This window comes from Athene noctua, chromosome 4, assembly GCF_965140245.1.
Source record: "Athene noctua chromosome 4, bAthNoc1.hap1.1, whole genome shotgun sequence".
NCBI lineage: Eukaryota > Metazoa > Chordata > Aves > Strigiformes > Strigidae > Athene > Athene noctua.
In genome coordinates, this window is record NC_134040.1 from 51574763 (window position 1) to 51594771 (window position 20009).

The window sequence follows — 20009 nt, forward strand, 5'->3', positions numbered from 1 at the left end:
TCCTCCTTCCTTCCTTCCACTGACCTCAGTGTTCACACAGGTGTCCTTGTAACTTCTTCCAAGTTCCAACCCCCTCTCAGGTTCCCCTTCTTAAATACGTTATCACAGAGGCACAGCCACTGCTGCTATTTGGCCTTGGCCAGAGTTGGGTCTGACTTGGAGCTGGGGGACCTTCAAGAAGCTTCTCACAGGGGCCGCTGCTGTAGCCTTCTCCCCTGCTACCAAAAACCCCACCACGCAAACCCAGTACAGAGCACCAGATTTATTTTTTTTTCCTCAGTTTGGCACCTGGGCATGTCTGGTGCATAGGTATTACTGAATAAGAAAACTGTTCACAGGAATCTATAGCAGACCTTAATTCATCTTTCTCAGAGCACCTTAGTAACTTGAAGTGTCTTGGATGTCATAAGTAGTCTCAGGTGCTTATGTCAAAGCTTCTTGCGAAGGTGGACTGCAGTTGGTGCTTAGAGAAATAAAAAGTGCGAGTGCCTGATCATCGGCAGGGCTCACAGCCCAATTGGCAGATAGGTGTGCATAGCAGACCTGCTTTTTATGGGGTATACTGTAATGTCCTGTTGGTATGCAGTTCACAGCTGCTGTTTTCTCAGCACTGCCTTAAGATCAGATGCTGGTTTGAAGAAAGCAGTGCTGCTTGTCTAAGCTAGCCCTGATATTCAGATTGTTACACAGTGGGAATTTGTGTGGGCAGTGGGAAAAGCAACGGTGGTATGTCCCTTGGAATGCCCTGTCTGCACGCGTAAAATAAAGCAGAGAAATATTGAACTCCAAAATGCGTGTGTGTAGAAATGGATTATTTTAAAAGTAGGGAGCCATTTCTGCTCTTGATTTTGGGAATGCTGAGCTCTTGAGCTTGCAGGTAACATCTGTCAACTGCTCTTCCAGATGGAGCTGTGTCTTAGAGCCTTGTGTTTATGACTGAGACTTGCAGAATATACTTTACTAAAAATAGATGCACGTGTACACACACAAGACCATGTAGATAAATATATGAAAAATTTAAATGTGAATGAATATGTTTAGTGTAATTTAATACTGCCTTTATTTGGCAGGATAGCTGCTGTGCTTTCTGACTAGTGAGCACGCACAGGTGTTCCGGCTGTGGTTGGCAGCCATGCAGTGAGGGTGGTGGGACAACTGATGTTCAGCACCTTCCCGGTAACTGGAATGCTCTTGCTGAGCTCAGGGCTGGCAGTGAATAGGAGTGAATAAAGTGGTGGCAGTGTACTGGGACGATGAAACTGGATGACCCTCCACCCACACTCTGGAAGCCTAGCATACAACATGAGGTATTTACCAGCTGTTGCAGGAATTCTTGTTGCATTCTGGAAAACTGATACCTGTATTAATGGATGTCCCATCACCTTATGCAGAGGTGCTTCAGGAATAGAAAGGCAGAACTGTGCTCAATGGCTTCCTTACCCTGCAGAGGTTTTGGTAAGAGCTGAGTGCCATTCATCAGGCTTGAAAACTGCATTATAAGTTTCTCTTAGCATGTAGCTTCTCAACAATCACACCCTGTTTGGAGTCTGATCAAAAATTTTCAAATGTTTGTGTGTTTTTAAAGGTGTCACTGTCACAAATAGATATAAATCTTGTTAGCTTGAAGAACTAAATAGTGTTCTCGATGCAAACCTAAAGTTTCTTGCGTATGTATGCTTTTACTCTGTTGCTCCCATAAATGTGCTTGCAATACAACATCTGTAGTGACTTAAGACAGTGACTCTGTGAAGAAAGGACTCTGTTCATTGTGGGAAGGAGGGAGTTTCTGATAATTTCAAGAAGTGCCCTGTAATTATCCTAATAGGATGACAACAGATAATTATGGGCATTGTAGCAGTGTTAACACCAGAGATGAAACTGAGCAGCAGGATGGAAGAGGGGACTGTGTGCCATGATAGCAGTGTTTCAGGATCACAGAAGTACTCTGAGATCCATGAATGAACTGTTTATTACGTACTATGTGAAGATGTGATCAAAACTGAGCAAGAAGCAGTTCTTGGCAAAGGTTCATCTGCAACTGCAGCAGAAAGGAGTTTATTCCAAATTCCTAATAAAATAGCACATTGATGTGGTGGTTAAGACTTATTGAAAAATGGCCTTTCCCAGTGCTCTATACAGAAGTGCATGTGGGTATTAAGAGCTGTTTTTTCATGAGGTCATGCTTTTCTTGTGCAGAAGGACTACTACTTTCCTGATTTTAAGTGTCCTGTTCTTTTGGACACTGGCTTTGGAGTCTAGGCATCTCATAAAGCTAGAGGTCAGTGTTGTCTTTTTTTTTCTTGTAAAGAGCATGCACTTGAAACATTTAATGAGACTTTGCTGCTGTCTTTCATTATGGACTTGCAAGCAGGTTTTTATTTCTTCATATTGCTTGGAGCCTATCTGCAGGGTATTCGTGCTACTACTTTGAGAGGGGCTGGTCTTAGTCTGTATTTTGAGTGGACTCATAGTCCATGAAATGATTCATGCTTGTGCATTGGGCTTGCCAACTGTAGCACTCAGAAGGCTATACATTTTCAGGAGGTGTGTAACTTCGGAAGGAATGCATCTCTGGCTGCGGGTCAGCCTGATTTTCAAAGCTAATTGAGATGTCTAGATGACTTTTGGCTCTAGAATTAACAGAGAGCAGACGTGTACAAGGTGAACCAGGCATAAAATGATACAAGGTAAGGTTACAGTGAACGTTTTGCTAAAGGCAGAAGTTTATTCAGAATATAGATGAATACACCTAAATTATTCTTGTATATTAGATTATCTGAAATCCTGATCTGGTATTTTAAAGAATATTAGTGTGTGGACAGGTAGCCATCTTAATGCAAAGGGTAAAAAAAAAATAAAAAAAAAATTTAGCAGCATATGCGTGGGTAGATGGGTCACTGGAAAATAATTTGCACTTCAGCCTGTTTATCCAGCTCAGTGGAGAGAGGGACACAAGGCCATCTCGCTGGCTAAGGTCATAGGAAGCTGAGAATCGAACTTGTGAACTGGCTTCAAATTAGAAATAGACTATTCTTTAGGTTATTCAGCTTTATTAAGAACAACTTTACATAATAAATGTAATGCCAGTTCTGAAACTGTGCCATAATGGAGGCAGTCATATTGGCCTTACAACTCCTCTTACAGCTTACAGCTCTAAAGGGTTAGTTTTTTCCAAAGCTTCCCTTTTTAAACTCAAGATTATATTTGATTGTTGAAGAAGTCTAGATTGTGCAGGTACAAAAGAACGAGTACCTGTTGCTTCCCACATTTATTTTTTCATTCATTTCAGGTTTCTGAATTGTACAGGAAAACGGTGTGTGACTATTATATCTGAAAATATGCTTTTATATAACTCTTAGCTTTATAAAAACTTTTTTTGATTATTTATTTGTATCTAAATTGAAATGGATGTTTAAACTTGGCCACCTCTCTGTAAGAGACAGGTTTTAATCCATTTGTAGAGAAGCTTTTATAACTTGATGGTTTTGAGAGTGACTGTAGTAGCTGGTTTGGCATTTACAGGTGTGGGTAGTGGTTATTGCGTATTCCTATACAGATAAAATCCTTCTGCTCATGAATTTGTTCTGTTTGTCTGAGACTTGAGTATGTGGTGAGTAGTTCATCAGCTGGAGGAACGGTGTTTCTTAATGGTATATTAAAAAAACTTACTGTGTATCTAAAATAAGCATAACTTTGTTTAGAATACTTTTGTTGGTATTCTTCTAGTCTGTCTTCACAAAAGGATTGTCAGCAGTCTGAAAGATGGTAAAGGCACTGGAAGATTCTCCAGCCTAGTTTTGTTCTACCTGAGTAAGCAAATAGGATATTTTGAATTCTGACAGCTATGCTGTTTCTTAGTTGGAGTTTCAGGAATGTAACATGGTAAAGTATATATAGAAAGTCGAGGCCTGTGAAATTTTTCAAGGTTGACCTTAAATATGCATAGGAAAAAAAACAGACTAGAAAATGTGGCTGATACAGAATTTTGTTTAAACCCCCTCCCCCCAAAACCCCAAATAAAACAAAACATTGCTAGTTAGCTTTTTAATAAGATCTCAAAAGTGGATGATTAAAATGAAAGAAATGACGCTCAAGGTAAAGAGATAGGAATTTCAACTTGCTGAGCTTTGTAATTAGTTTATTTGTCAAAGCTTCAGGGTTTTAATTCTGCTAAGTATCTACTGATTTATATAATCATAGATGCTATAGAAAGGCTTTTGAGCAAGTATTTCGAGGAAAAGTGATTTATGCAATGTCACTTTCCTGCATAACTTTTGAGTACTTAAGTCTTGAACGAGTTCAATGGAAAAAGAAGATTGAGACTTTTGTAGTTTAAGCCTGGATGGCAACTCAGCCCCACACAGCTGCTCAGTCCCTCACCCCCAGTGGGATGGGGGAGACAATTGAAAGAGCAAAATTGAGAACACTTGTGGGTTGAGCTGGAGACATTTCAATAGGTAAAGCAAAAGCTGTGCATGCAAGCAAAGCAAAAACCAAGGAATGCATTCACGACTTCCTATGGGCAGGCAGTTAGTTGTTCAGCCATCTTCAGGAAAGCCGGGCTCCATCATGTGTAACAGTTACTTGGGAAGACAAATGCCATCACTTTCAATGTCCCTTGCTTCCTCCTTCTTCCCCTAGCGTTTATTGCTGAGCACCATGTTGTATGTTCTGGAATATCCTTTGGGTCATTCAGGGTCAGCTGCCCTGGCCGTGTCCCCTCCCAGCTTTCTGTGCACCCTCAGCCTCCTGGTGGTGGGGTAGTGTGAAGAGCAGGCAAAGCCTTGGTGTTCTATAAGCACCATTCAGCAGTAACTAAAACATCAGTGTGTTATCAAGGCTATTTCCAGCACAAATCCAAAACAAAGCCCCGTATAAACTACTGTGAAGACATTCAACTCTATTCCAGCTAAACCCAGTACAAAATCTCAGCTCTGGAAAAGGGTATAGAGATAATTTATTTCAAACTGTACAACACACAATTAGAAGTATGTCTGTATTATGAGGGGAAAATAGCATCCTGATGGCTCTCTGTGGCAAGGTCGGAGTGTAACAGAGATGAGTCTTGGTTGTGAGGCCCACAGACGTAGTGCCTCACTGATTCACACTTAGCAAGGCCATGGGATATTCTTGAAAAGTTACTGTAGGCCAACAATATTGTAGGCCAGCAGGCTGGCTAAATGCAGTGCTGCTGTCACCATGTGAAAAGGTACTACTTTTTTTGTGTGTATGCTTTTGCTTTGCATGTGAGTGTCCTCAGAAGTGCAGTCAGTCCCATGCTCAGGTCTGGAGTGCTGACTGTTACCGGCCCTGTGGTTTCTGTAGTTGCTTTTTCTGTGGCCTTTCAATTTACATTTTGAGTTGGTTCTTGAGGATGTGGAACAAAGGTGGAAAAAATGGGACTGTGATGTTATGCTCTCTGTCTATGCCTGGTAGCCTTATGTATGTTGTCTTGAATATGTTAGTGGCAATTTTTAGATGGTATCTAAAATTATTTACTGACAAGTAAGCTAAAGGACTTGCTACACTGAAATCATGAAGTAGCTAAGAGGGGTGAGGTTCATAGAATTGTATTGCCAAACCTGCAGACAGCTTGAGCATGTATGCACTTTGCTAGTTTATTACGCTTGGTCACTTGTGCCCATTCTGTCGATTTTTAAACAAAGGTGCTGTAAATTTTGATGCTCTCATAAATAAGACCACCCAAAGTTATGTTGCTTTTTGATGAAAAGGCCTCAAAGTTGTCAAAACTGTTGCTTGCTGCCCAATAAGTGAAGAATATGTGCTAGTCAGTTAATGCCTGCATGCCTGTCAAGGGTCCAACTGCAGCACTTCTTGTCTGTGGGAAGATGGGGAGGTACTTGTGGGGTGCTGTGGGGGAGTTGTGACTTGACTGTATCAGGAATTTAAGAAGGCAGCCAGAATTGTGATGGGTGGTAAAGAACCAGGCCTAGTCAGCATGGGTTTATGAAATGCAGGTCCTGCCTGACAAATCTGATCTCCTTCTACAACAGGACAACCTGCTTATTGGATGAGGGAAAGGCTGTGGATGTTGTCTACCTTGACTTCCATAAGGCCTTTGACACTGTTTCCCACTCATTCTCCTGGCAAAACTGGCTGCTCATGACTTGGATGGACATACACTTAGTTGGATAAAACTGGCTGGATGGCTGGGCCCAAAGAGTTGTGGGGAACGGAGGTAAATCCAGATGGCGGCCAGTCACGAGTGGTGTCCCCCAGATCTCAGTTTTTGGGACCACTCGTGTTTAACATCTTTATTGATGATCTAGACGAGGGGATCGAGTGCACCCTCAGTCAGTTTGCAGATGACACCAAGTTGGGTGGGAGTGTTGATCTGCTTGAGGGTAGGGAGGCCCTGCAGAGAGACCTGGACAGGCTGGAGCCATGGGCTGAGGCCAACTGGAGGAGTTTCAATAAGGCCAAATGCCGGGGGCTGCCCTTGGGCCACAACAACCCCCATCAGCGCTACAGGCTTGGGGAGGAGTGGCTGGAGAGCTGCCAGTCAGAGAGGGACCTGGGGGGGTTGACTGACAGCCGGCTGAACAGGAGCCAGCAGTGTGCCCAGGTGGCCAAGAAGGCCAATGGCATCCTGGCTTGTGTCAGCAATAGCGTGGCCAGCAGGGACAGGGAAGGGATCTGACCCCTGTCCTGGGCACTGGTGAGGCCGCCCCTCGATTCCTGTGTTCAGTTTTGGGCCCCTCACTCCAAAAAGGACACTGAATGACTCGAGCATGTCTAGAGAAGGGCAACAAAGCTGGTGCAGGGTCTGGAGCACAGGTCGTACGGGGAGTGGCTGAGGGAACTGGGGGTGTTTAGTCTGGAGAAGAGGAGGCTGAGGGGAGACCTCATCGCCCTCTACAGCTACCTGAAAGGAGGTTGCAGAGAGCTGGGGATGAGCCTCTTTAGCCAAGTGATAAGCAATAGGACAAGAGGGAATGGCCTCAAGTTGCACCAGGGAAGGTCTAGACTGGATATTAGGAAGCATTTCTTTCCAGAAGGGGTTGTTGGGCGTTGGAATGGGCTGCCCAGTGAGGTGGTGGAGTCCCCATCCCTGGAGGTGTTTAAGAGTACGGCTGACATAGCGCTGAGGGATCTGGTGTAGTTGGGAACTGTCAGTGTTAGGTTAAAGGTTGGACTGGATGATCTTCAAGGTCTTTTCTAACCTAGATGATTCTGTGAATGGAAGTGTGTAGAGAAGGTGGTGGCTTAATATCTGGAACTTGCTTTATGTGTCATAGCTTATGACAGTTTTGTTTTAAGCTTGTTTTGTATGCATTGTGTTATGGAAAACTGAGTGGAGATAACAGAAGATTTTTTTTTAGCTTCTGAAAGTGTCCGTGAAATGCCAGCTCCTGTGCTGACAAATATGTAGAAGTGTAGTTCTGTTCAGCAGTCTCTGGGCAAAGCAACTGCTCATTTCTGGTGGTGTTTCTGTATAGGTCAAGGCCATGTATGTACCCAACTCCTTCCCCTGACTCTGGATGACAATGTTTAGTAAGAGTTTTTATAAATCTTTCAGCACTGATTATTGCTTGCTTTGGTGCTTTCAGTGAGAAGTTTAACATCAGAAACAACTGAAAAAAGCTTTAAAGTTTAATTTCTCAGGGTTTTGCTGGATCAAGATTCCCAGTAGATTGGTGACTTAATTTTCCTGTAAATATTTATATACTTATTCAGGTTTTTTTCACAGTTATGTCACTTGGTCCTTTGAAAGGATTTTTATAGCAGTGATATTTATTAATGGAAATCCATTCAAGGTCACATAACTACTTATTGGTAAAATAGGTCTGCTTTTATGGCTCTTTCAGCGTTCGAATATTGGTTAATATTGCCACCTAATGGCAAGAAGAGCAGTTGTCTGAGTATTTAGATTTTTTTTCCACTGTCTAATGATTGATTGTCTTTACCCAGTCAAGTCTGCTCTGGTTACATAAAAACAATTGTTGGGGAAACTTGAAAAGAGGCATTTTGTTCTTGTTCTCCTGCTAGTCACAGAGAATTTTAAGGCTATAAAACTTGTTAAAAAGCCAAGAGGTTATTTTTGTCTCCTAACTGTTAGACTTTTGTGCTTTACCCGAGTACTGCTTTGTATTTTTTGGTCAAGTACTGGTGCTTAAAAAAGGTGCCTTTACTGAGAGGGTAGTACAAAAATTCTTCCACTAATGAAGGTCTGCACATCACTCTTAATGTAATTCCCCAGGCTGGTATTAGAGGAGCCCTATAGGATCATTTCAACTTCAGCTGGAGCTTGGCATTACAACTTGAGAAGCTTGAGAGGGTGTCCTGTTAATGTTTAGGGAAGGCCCTATGTAAACTGGGTTGAGTATAAAAATTTTGCAGAATTTAGGCTTTTGTATTAAAGTTGGCAGTAATTCTGTTTTGACAGCATGTCATCTCATTTAGCTAAATGAGGAATTAAGTTAAAAAATAATATATATTTAATATTCAGGAAAGTTTTCTGATAAAACTTAGCTTCAGTTAGTTGTGAATTGTTACTTGCACATTTGTTCAAGTACATGAGTCTTGTATTAAATAAGGTGTGTTATACTTAAATGCTGCTTGCAGATCATATCAGGAAACATGAAACACATGCATTTCAATTGGCTGCCTGATTATCGGAGTAGTTAATTGTTCTAATTTATATATTTGTCCTGATTGTATAACTGAGTGTTTGCACTAATTAAAAGCTCCCATGGTAATAGTTGGCTTACCATCAGATAGCAATCAATTAAGGAAAGCATGGATTTATGTGAGCTCTTCTATGGGGCACATTTCTTAAAACTGTGGGAAAGCTGTGCGTGTGAACCTTGAGGTGATGCTAATAAAATCTGCTTGAGGCCTTGAGCAGTAGTTAAGACTAACAGAAGACAGATAAAACAGGAGAGTGTTGCTTTTCCCTTCCGTTTGCCTGAGTGTGTGGAAGTACTTTTTGTGTAGGCTGTTTCACTTTGCTTCTTTGTATAATTCCTGTCTGCATGATTATTCTCTACTAATGAAGAGAAGAAAAACCTAATTTTGGGAAGCTAAGAGGTGGGTTCGAGTATATGGCTCACAGTTCATGCTGCTGTTGGACTTCTGATGGGACTAACTGTGGGAAGGTGTTTCGTTCTTAACTCTGTATTTAGTATGCGTTTAAATAAAAACAGCTGATTGCTTTCAGTGTCTGTGACTGCAGGGATATTCTAGCTGTCTTTAGGTGATGCTGAAAAGTTGCATGACTAATTCAGTATCCCTCAAGACTTTCTCTTAGTATTTTTATTTTTAGATTTTTAAAATGTAGGTGTATGGCATTAATATTAACCTTTATCAAGATCTGGGAGACTTAGAAATTATTAATTTCTGGAGAATACTGTCACTTTTTTCAGATTTTTGGATGACTCTGAAAGTACTTCAGGATTGACACCCGAATACATAGTTTGCGCTAGGCTTTATAAGTTTATTTGAATGTGAAAATGCTTTTAAAACATGTTTGTTTAATATTGTAACAAAATAGTAGTATCCTTATGGTTTTGTGAAGAGTACTTCACTTATATGAAATGGACTGAGGTAGGAAATATTCAACTTTTTAAGTGTCGATTACTCCCTCACTCCATGACTGACATAGACTTCCTTATTAATTTCTTAGTGTGTAGTGATGCTGGCTAGAGGAATAACAAAAACTCAAGTAGCTTCATTTGCTTGTAATTGTTTTTTCCAGGTGGCTTCTCAACTGTGTTTCTGGTACGTACCCATGGTGGGATACGTTGTGCGCTGAAACGAATGTATGTTAATAATGTGCCGGATCTCAACATATGCAAGAGAGAAATCACAATTATGGTAAGAAGCCCATTATTTTTAACTGAAGAATGTATTAATTTGTAATGTACATGAAATACCTCTCCAGAGACAATTTTCTTTTGACCTCGCAGTCCTGATTTTGCACCGTTAGTTTCAGAAATGAATGCTGAGTTGATGTGTAATAAACTGAGTTGGTGCATAATAGGGTTGGTGGGTAAGAAACTTCTAAAGCAGTTGTAAGAAATGTATTTGATAGCATGGTCAATTTGGCCAGTACATCTGGTTCCCAAGTGAGAGCAATTTTTTCCAGTTCTGCAGTGGTAACTCAGATTCTCAAGGCCTCTGTGTGCCACAGCTCTGTTTGCTGAATGATGCTGCTGATGGCTTCCCCAAGTATTGTCATCCTGAGTAGGTTTAAGAACCTTGTTGAAGTTGTTAGTCTAGTGTTGAGGTAACTGGTACGTACATAGCTGAACTCCCCTATGTCATCATAGTTTCTATTGTTTTTCAGCAGATGACTGGCAAGTAAGGAGAAAGTAGAAGGTTTCATCAGACACACTTGGGTTTATGGTTATTTGACAGGTTAAAAAAAATTAAGAAAATAAAAAAAACCCTAGTTGCTGATTAGGCAAGAGAAAATGTGTTGTATTGCCTTCCAGCAGATACTTATGAAGACTATTTATTTCCATACACTTCTAGCTTACATGTGTTCTAATCATAGCAGAACCTATTTAATTATCTGATATGAAGCACTTTTATGTTAAGATTAAGTTATCTTATAGGCAGAAACTCTGTAGTACAGATGACAACACTTGTATAGTTGTCATGTGAAATAAGCATTGCTTAATTCTGCATATAAAATGGCTCTTGAAAGTTGCTTGGTTTTTTGTGTGAGTTTGTTTTGTTTTTTTTTTTTTTTTTTTCCTTTGGGAACACCTTCAGTTGCTCTTGTGTTAAAACTTTGTAATAGTTCAGAGTACAGCAGTTGTGGCTTTTTTCCAGCTATCTTTTTTAATAACTATGATAGACAGATTTTCAATTTAACTTAGGATGGGCATGAGTAGCTCGATCCTTCTGTATTTCTTGCACATAAAGGCTCTAGCTATTACTGCTTCAAAACATTGTTTTAGAATGCAACAGTTCACATGTGTTTGCACTGTCCAACAAGAAGCACGTAAATGTTTTTTTTCTGAATAGTAATTGCATTGTGTCACTCTAGCATTGCTGGCAGGAAGAAGCTTATATCCAGTGACTGCAGTTCCTTTCTCAAGAGTAGTGGATGTGGGACAGAGGCCAACTTGAAATCTTAAATGGTTGTCTGAGAACTTGTACTGTCTTTTATTTGTTTACATATTTCTGTGCTGAAATGCAGTGTGCATTTTCTTTTTCAGAAAGAGTTATCTGGGCACAAGAATATTGTGAGCTATTTGGATTGTGCTGTTAACACTATAAGTGATAATGTTTGGGAGGTACTCATTCTCATGGAGTACTGTCGAGGTAAGAGTCAAGTCTTAGATTTTTGGAGTAAATGCAGGGAAAATGTTTGCTTATCACCTGGGATTTTTAGTTAGAATTGTTCACTTAAAATAAAAGGTTAACATACATATCTCACAGCTGGAGTCTAATTAGCTCTTTTTGCTTTTTCTGTTTGTGTTTGTTACTTAGGCACTGAGCTGTTGAACACTGAGAAAATGTAAAAAAGTTTCACATGGCTTTGTAATTAAATATGATTAGAAATGAGGAAATTGTATAAGTATAAAGTGAAAGTGTTCTGCTGTTTGTGCTAATCAACATGTAGCTGGAACGTAAATAGATAGGAAAGATTGGCAAACTTTTCACTGCTATTCTTCCTCTGCTATTTTTGTGTTAGATAACAATATTAGAGATGCTTCACTTTTATCTGACAGGTGACTTGTTATAAATGAGCATATCATAGTTTTGATAATGCTGGCCATGAAAATAACAATCTTGTGGTCCTGCTGTATATTGTAACTTTGTTTCAAACAATATGTAAAAACAAGTAGTTTCAAGTTTGTTGTGTTTGTTTTTTTTTTTTTTCTTTACCAGTATGCATTGGAATAAACTTGCAATTGAGTTTAACTTCTGAAGTTCATCAAAATTTAGGGTAACTAGCCACTGACCTCATAATACGAGAGAGTGGTTAACCCAAATAGGTGATGATTAGAGTAAGTGCTATAAGTACAAACTAAGTATGTGCAGACTAGAAAGAATACCACACACACCCCCACCCCCCCCCATTGTCTGTAATGTTTGAAGATGCTTTCAGTGGAGGTTTACATTGGTTTTATTTGCAGTCGAAGCGGTTAGCATTACAGTTTGTGCAGTCTCTACCATAAGGACACAAAGACAGTTTTGATGTATGTTTTGGGGAAGGGAGTAAGGAGAACTTGAAAACTAATGGCCGCATTTTTGACCCTCCACCCTGCTTGTATGGAAGAATGTCTGTATCCTTGTGGGAGCTTGCATCTGACTCTCCTGTTGATAGCACTCATTCCTTAATTATAATGGTCAGTAGCCATGTGGATGTCAACTGTCAGATGACTTGACAGTGCTAGGCTTTTCCTTTTCAAAACATTCTTCTTTCGATGGAATGCTCACTAAGGCCCTGCAGATATTGAATCTTGATTAATCTCGTAGTGTTAAGTGAGCATTGTGGTGGGAAGAACCTAGTATTATCTGGTCAAATTACCTCAAGAAATAGGGAAATAATGATGCTTGGTCTTAGAAAGAAACCTATGAAGAGGTTAAGTGAGGTCTGTCTTGAAGGGTGGATTCAGGGCTTCCCCCCCCCCCCCCTTTTTTTTTTTTTTTTCCCTTTGTCTCTCAGAAAGACAGAGAGATGGTGTCTAGACTATGAATTAAATTCAACTTGGTTGACTGACAGGGTTTTGGCTATGGATCTAGATGCAAGAGACTCTTTTGAGGTAACATCTTTGTGTGATGGGTGCTTCTTTATGTTTGTGACAGTTTGTCCCGAACAGGTTTCAGTCATAGGGACTTTTTTTTCCCTCACTTGAGACAATAGTTTTTCTATCTAGGATGATACAAGAGTGCACATTTGGAAAAACAGGTTTGTTTTATTTAAATACAGCAACTGTGGAAGACTTTCTTGTGTCTTATTTGTGGACTTTTTGCGTATCAATAAGTCTCTGTACATGATAAGAATTACTAAAAAAGAAAATTAAATAATTACCTTGTTGTTCCTTTAGCTGGGCAAGTTGTGAATCAAATGAATCAGCGTCTGCAGACAGGCTTTACTGAGTCAGAAGTAATGAGAATATTTTGTGATACTTGTGAAGCTGTTGCCCGGTTGCATCAGTGCAAAACACCTATAGTTCACCGGGATCTAAAGGTACGAATTTCATAAAAAGGAACATCTAGGTTAAAATCAATGGCCTACTTAAAAAGGATTGAGAATATAGGAGGTATTTCACTGACCGACTTCTAGTTAGGGGGGCACTTGCTGTTGGTGGAGCTGTAAACAGAGAAACTAAATTGTAAGACATCACTTACTGCTAATGCCAACTCTATTAATTGATTTATCAGAAAACTTTCCTGTTTGTGTGTGAGAATGGGTAGTAACAGTTCACTTGGAAATAAATGTAATTCTTTTCATCTAATGTTTCTATGTGTTGATTTCCTTTCAAGGTGGAGAACATATTGTTAAACGATAATGGGAACTATGTTCTCTGTGATTTTGGCAGTGCTACCAACAAATATCTGAATCCTCAAAAAGATGGTGTTAATGTGGTTGAAGAAGAAATTAAAAAGTAAGTTCAGTTTTAAGTGGCTATGGTAAACAATGATTGTGTGCTAGGAAGCTCTCAAGTATTATTGTACAGTGTGCGTGTATTTTATATTAATATGAATTTAATTTGATTGAATTTGAACTAATGTTGACATAAATATACTAAAACAGTGGAAATATTTGGTAAAGTAGTTTTCTTCCATTTATTCACAGATTGTTTTTGTAAAACAGACTCTTAAGAATAGAACTGTTGGAAGAAAGCATGCTGTTTTGAAATTCAGTTGTTGAAAAACATATGGCTACTGGCCATTTCAGAAGTTTGATATTTTGAATTTGTTTTATTTTAATACAACTAATGGTATGAGAGAGAAAGAACTGATGTAAATAAGTGCTGAAGTTCATTATCCTAAGACTGATCAGAAAAATATTTCAACTTTTATTACAGGCACACTCCTGAAAATATGTCCTAGTGTGGTTTTCAGGGTAACTACTGCATAGGAATAAATACAAACTACTTGTTAACAAGTTTTAAAATGATATGGGTTTTTTTTTCCAGCTCTGACTGATATTTTAACTATCGGTGTGGTAATTATTTGAGATGTTAGTTTTTTGAAGTCTTTTTTCTGTATGCTTCAGTATGTGATAATAGATAGTCCTGCAGGACTCTTATATTTCATCTTTCAAGTGAATGGTTATTGCACTATTTAAGCCAAGTGACTTGCAAAAGGACATGTGCTGGGGAAATAAATATCAGCTAAAATTTGCTTTTAACGTTATTAATGTGTATGATAATTTTTGGTGGCTACTCCAGATACTCTGTGATGCTGCAAATGCAATAAATGACTTGCATTGCTTGAGACAATTCCAGGTGCGTATCTTAAACTTGGGTGTGAATGGTGTATGTGTGGCAGATGCAGGGAAACACACTTTCAGTTCTGAGGCACACTTTTCATCTCTTGTCCTATTCTAATTATATATTGCTAGGTATACAACACTATCATACAGAGCTCCTGAGATGATTAATCTTTATGGAGGAAAACCAATTACTACCAAGGCAGATATCTGGGTAAGCAAAAAATCAGATACTATAAAATATGGAATTAAGATGGTGGTGGTGGTGGAAGTTAAAAGCATCACTGACTAACTGAAAAAGTAATTCTTTGAAAGCAAAATATAACATGCAACTGCACAATACAGAATATGGTACAGGTATCTTTGGTAGTTGTGTCTTCTGTAAATAAAATGAATGCTGTGTGTGATGATCGTTTTGAGTTAAGGGAGGACATGATTTAGAATTTTCTTCCGTTCTGTCTGCTCAGGTTGCTACTTGATAGTGACCAGTGATTTCTTGTGGAAACCTGTGGGTGGCATGATAAGGAAAGGTATTTTTATTAAGTACTGTCAAGTAAATAAAGACTAAATTCAGTGGAAACACTAGTGGTATCTCTGAATGATACAACAATGTGAATGCAGCCCTTGGGTATGCTCTAATTTTGGTAGTTCATTGCCTAACATAAGAGTCAGTGGGAAAGAAAGCCTTTTTAGAGCTGCTTTATATATCAGCTTGTCATGTCAACACAGTGTTTCGTAATGCAGCTTCTACCTAACAGTGTAAGCATCAGCTGTAGCTAGGATGCACTTTGTTTCTTGTTGGTGCTGCTTTGTTGTGTAAAAGGCTTATTCTCATTCCTTTACAGTGCCTGTATTTGTTTTTTTGCAGGCACTTGGCTGCTTGCTCTATAAACTTTGTTTCTTCTCACTTCCCTTTGGAGAAAGTCAAGTTGCTATTTGCGATGGAAGCTTTACCATTCCAGACAATTCTCGATACTCCCATAGTATACACTGTTTGATAAGTAAGTATCTGAGTAGCATGGCGAGTCTTTTGCCTTGTGAATCAAATAAAACACAGAAGATCCTGCTAATGTAGGCGAGTGCTTGGATGGGTGGTGTAGACTGGCTAGGTTCTTGAGTGAACAGCGGGAGTTGCTCATGGCTACTATCTGTCTTGGAACTCCTGCTCTTGCCCTTGAAAGGAGGCTTGCTTATCCATTTGTTCAATGGAGGACTGCACCACAGGGTATGGAACTGAGGTGCCAACCCAGAGAGGAATTTCAGAAACCTAGAGGAAACTTCTTTGAAATGGTGCTAGAAGTGAGCCAGGTGGAAGAAGTACAGACAAATCTCTCTCCTGGACAGGTGGCATGTTAAAATTGGCTGCTGTTTTCTGGCCATTTAATGGGTTTGGTAACCTCTGAATTGAAATGGAATAAAACACTGGTAAGACTAAATTGTTTAAATTTACTCTTATTTAGCCAGATTAAATTGTTCCTCTCAACTCAGAAGACCTTTGGTGAAGTTAAAAGAACTTTTTGATTTCTTTGGGAGGCTTGGATGATTTTTTTTTTTCCTTAGGTGACACCCCACAGAGGGCTAAGGGAATGGAAGGAGTGGTTCTTAATTTATTCATAGTTCCTTTTTGCTCTTGTTTATTTTCTATGGAATGTCAGACCGTTAACAGTATTTTCTAAGTTGGGCAGTTGTGCTTAGTTGAATTTGAAGTGCAGGTGTAGTGTAGAAACATAAATGTACTGAGATTAGTTGCACTGGGGAGAATTTGATAGTAGTTTTGTGGTTTATAATGGAACAAAAATCTGATCAAGTTTGTGTAACGAAAAGTGCTGGACATGAACTCTGACAAAATTTTGAAAGCACGGAGTATGAAGGAAAATTTTGGAAAACAACACACTGAGGCTAGTGTTTATTGTTATCCAGGTACAAAGATACAGGATCTAATATTTACAGTAATAATGAGCATTTTCACTTGTCTTAGTTTTCAATTTTGAGCAGGTTAACTTGACAGAGTATGACTGACAGAATATGAAAAATTCAGAATGCTTGAATAGGAAGGAGCTCATATAATTTAAGTTGACCACATAGTTATGCTTTTGTTTAGATTTGGTATTTCCTATTATACCACTTTTTTGAGCACACATTCATAACTGAGAAATAGCAGTTACCACGGTAAGCGTTTACCTTCTGCACATACTTAAGTGCCAAAATGAGATTAATTTTTGAAGTGATTAAATACTTTTCTCTGTGTCACAGTGCTACTTTTAGAAGAGTACAGGTTTTAATCCTGTTTCCTTATAAGTATGAATGCTGATTTATTAAGATTCAGTGAACTGCTGTGCCAAGATGAGCAATATTGGCATGGAATATGTGTGGGTGGGGAAGAATCTCATAATGTAAAGTTCCCTTCTTTCCATTTGGAATGGAAGCCAAAAAAAGCTGCAGCTGGTCATAAAAGGTATTTCAGGGACTTCTGGCTTTGTCTCAGCTCTTTCACAAGGTGGGGGGTGGGGAGTGACAAGCTGAATATTCTCCACTTCATAAATCTAACATTTTAGAATCAAGTGGCAGAGAGTTGTTGCTTCATATATGTTCTGTTTCCACTTAATGGTGCTGTCCCTGCAAGCTTATATCTGCTCTGTTTTGTAAAACCCATTAAAAATAAAACTTGCAATGAATTACATTGGCCATGAAATAATGCCTTTGAGTAAAATTCTAAGATCTATCTAAAATTATATTTGTTTTAAAAAAATATTTCTTTTTACAAAATCTTGTTTAAGGTTGGCTGAACTACTGGACAGTTTTGGAAATGTAGTGCAATTTTTTCATCAAAACCAAGAACTTAAGGAAACTTAAGTTGTTTGTTTTCTTTGTAGCTGAACATATTTTTGGAGGCTTGGCTTGTTTAGAAAATATATTTCACTGTTTATTTAGATTCTCTATTTAAGCAAGGTTTTGGGTTGTCCTCTGTGTCATACTGTAAATAATCTAAAGTAATTTCTTTCTGAAAAACAAATAATTTGGGAAGGTAATGTTTGAAAGGGACATCAGAAATTCTTGTGTCTTGTCAGGAATAAGTCCTCCTATTGTGGGACTATTTTTTTTTTTAAATATACAAAAATGTGTATAGCCAACTAAACCTGTAAGCCAAAAGATGTTGAACCATAGCCAGATGCAGTTACATCAATCTGTGAAACTTACTAGCTACAGTGAATTTTGTATTAACTTTAGAAGATTCTAGTGCTATGCGTTGTTTTTTTGTTGTTTTTGAAGTTATTAATCACTACATAAGTTTAGCTGCCCCTTCCACAACTGTTAAAATATCAAACAGCATACGTTTCCTGAAACTGTATTTGACTCTAAAACCAATTTGACTTCACAAAAAGTATTTAAAAAATCCAAAAACCCAATATAATAAATTACTCTTTTTGCGGTAAACTCATTTGGCAGAGCTGCTGAATTTCTTCTTGCTGGTGGCATGCTGTCTCAACAGGCTTTTTGATATCCAACAGTGATAATTTGGTCTTCTCAATTTCTACAGGATATATGCTTGAACCAGATCAAGAACAGAGGCCTGATATCTTTCAGGTATCTTCCTTTGCCTTTAAACTTGCCAAAAAGGATTGTCCAGTGTCTAATATTAATGTAAGTAGTCTTTAATTTTTTCAATATTTTTAGTGCATATTGTAGGTAGCACTGAGAGAAAGCTATCAATTCACCTGAGAGATTATATCAATTTCTTAATAAACCTTACTCTTATATTGAAAACATAGAACAGAGTACTCTTTAACCTGTTATTGCATACATGCGCCATTAGCTCTCTAAACAAAGTATTTTTTTAATTTTGAGGGATTGCTCTATGAATTACGTGGATACTGCCGCAATACTTGACTTACGGTTTTAACCATTACTAATCTCTCGTGTCTAATACAATGAATGTGAAATATACTACAGAACTTAAACTTGTTTGACAATAGAAGGTTTAATGTTGTCACTGTAGTGTGAAGAGCATTTATGTTCTGGATAAACCCTTTTTCTTAATCATCTTTAACAATTATTTTAATCCATTGGAAGGACTACAGTGAACTGGAAGGCAAACAGAATAGTGCCTTGGTTAGCCTGCATTCTTACCCTTACTTTCTGTGCGAGTTTGAACTTTGTTTGAAAGTCTGAACTTTCAAAGATCATCTCATTCACAGATCTGATTATTGTGCAATAGAATTTGGGGGTACATCAATAATGTCCAGTATCTTAAAGTGATTCTCAAGATAAGCATCAGGAAAAATCAGTCTCAAAATTCATTTTGGCACTAATGTCAATTATAATAAACTTTGCCTTCAGAGAAAGACACATAAAGTTAGTGAGATCCCTTTGAATTCCTATCATTGATCCTTGTAGAAGGAGGTGCTCAGTAAATGTGAGTGCTGGAAATTTAAGTAAAACGGAAAACCTTAAAGTACTTGCTATTACTAGGTAAAGGCTAAATTTCAAGTTTGAATGGTTTTGCATTACGCTGTTGTAATGTGTGAATAGGAGGTGCAATAACTGTACTTTCATGCAAAGACTTTATCCTGAAACAGAAGCATAACTTGATGTAACATAATTTGGGAATTTGCCTTGTTACTCATTGGAGGAGTAGTATCATCTTGCTCACGTGACTTGAAAATGTCTCTGTTACTTGATTGATTTTTCTCCCTGCCCCTGCAAATAGGAATTGCCTGCTTACTTAGCCTTTGCCCTGAGACAGACATAGAAAGGTAGAAGGGCCGGGAGTATTCTTACAATGTGAAGCTGTTTGGTGTGTATGTGTTTTCCACTGACGTGTTAAAACAGCAGTAAAAGCAACAGTCTGTGCCCTGGTTTCTGTTGATTTCCTTTGGTAGTGCTTGCCCCTCTAGCACCCATGGCTGCCTTCAAAGAAAAGCAGCACAAAAATGTGCACATGGACACCCCAACCCTTCCCTCTTGAAGCTTCCTGAGAATATAAGAATGACTGTTGCAGGTTAGAAGGGAGGCTGGCTCAGTGCAGAATATGGTCTTTGACAGCAGCTTATCTTTTCAAGAGGAAGTCGGAAGTATGCCTGTCTATCTCTAAGACTTGACTAATTCCAGTACTGATGATAGTCTTCAGAAGCAGTATTTGATAATTGACTTTCTCTACTATTTGTGACCAAATTTAGATTTGTGTTGTTTATGTAAGGAGGCAGTGCATGTGTAATGAGATAATTGACCTTCTCCCTCCCCCAAAACTGCTATTTTCCTTGGTTAAATGTGGTTTAGGTGAAATGTAATTTATTCAGGAATTGGACTGAGATGGGGTTAAGTTGAAGTACCATAGAAGCTTAGATATGGCATGTTTTTCTGGAATTTGTGTTGGGGTGTAAGAGCTGAATGGACAAAAAACCTACTGTTGTTCTATCCAAAGGTTAGACTTTGGTTTAGTCCTTAACTTGAGGTTTAAACTGTTCTGTGCAGTTACGAGAAAACATTTGGAGAAAATGTTTTACTTTATTGTTGATAGTTGGTAGTGTGTGAATAAAGTAGTTGACAAAACAGACAGACCAGTAATGTTTTTATTTTACTTTTGCTACAG

General features: G+C 38.7%; 1 protein-coding gene across 2 annotated transcripts in view; it reads left to right on the top strand.

The window, feature by feature from the left end:
- The window catches only part of BMP2K (BMP2 inducible kinase), a 66766-nt gene that overhangs the window by 16580 nt on the left and 30177 nt on the right, over nucleotides 1-20009 (top strand). For both annotated transcript variants that reach the window (XR_012633587.1, XM_074905359.1), the window contains exons 2-8: nucleotides 9719-9837; nucleotides 11190-11295; nucleotides 13029-13171; nucleotides 13468-13589; nucleotides 14552-14633; nucleotides 15288-15420; nucleotides 17958-18061. Coding sequence is in view for 1 of the 2 variants with exons in the window: in XM_074905359.1 (XP_074761460.1) it covers nucleotides 9719-9837; nucleotides 11190-11295; nucleotides 13029-13171; nucleotides 13468-13589; nucleotides 14552-14633; nucleotides 15288-15420; nucleotides 17958-18061 (809 nt within the window). In the remaining variant the exon portion in view is untranslated. The remainder of the gene's footprint in view (nucleotides 1-9718; nucleotides 9838-11189; nucleotides 11296-13028; nucleotides 13172-13467; nucleotides 13590-14551; nucleotides 14634-15287; nucleotides 15421-17957; nucleotides 18062-20009) is intronic.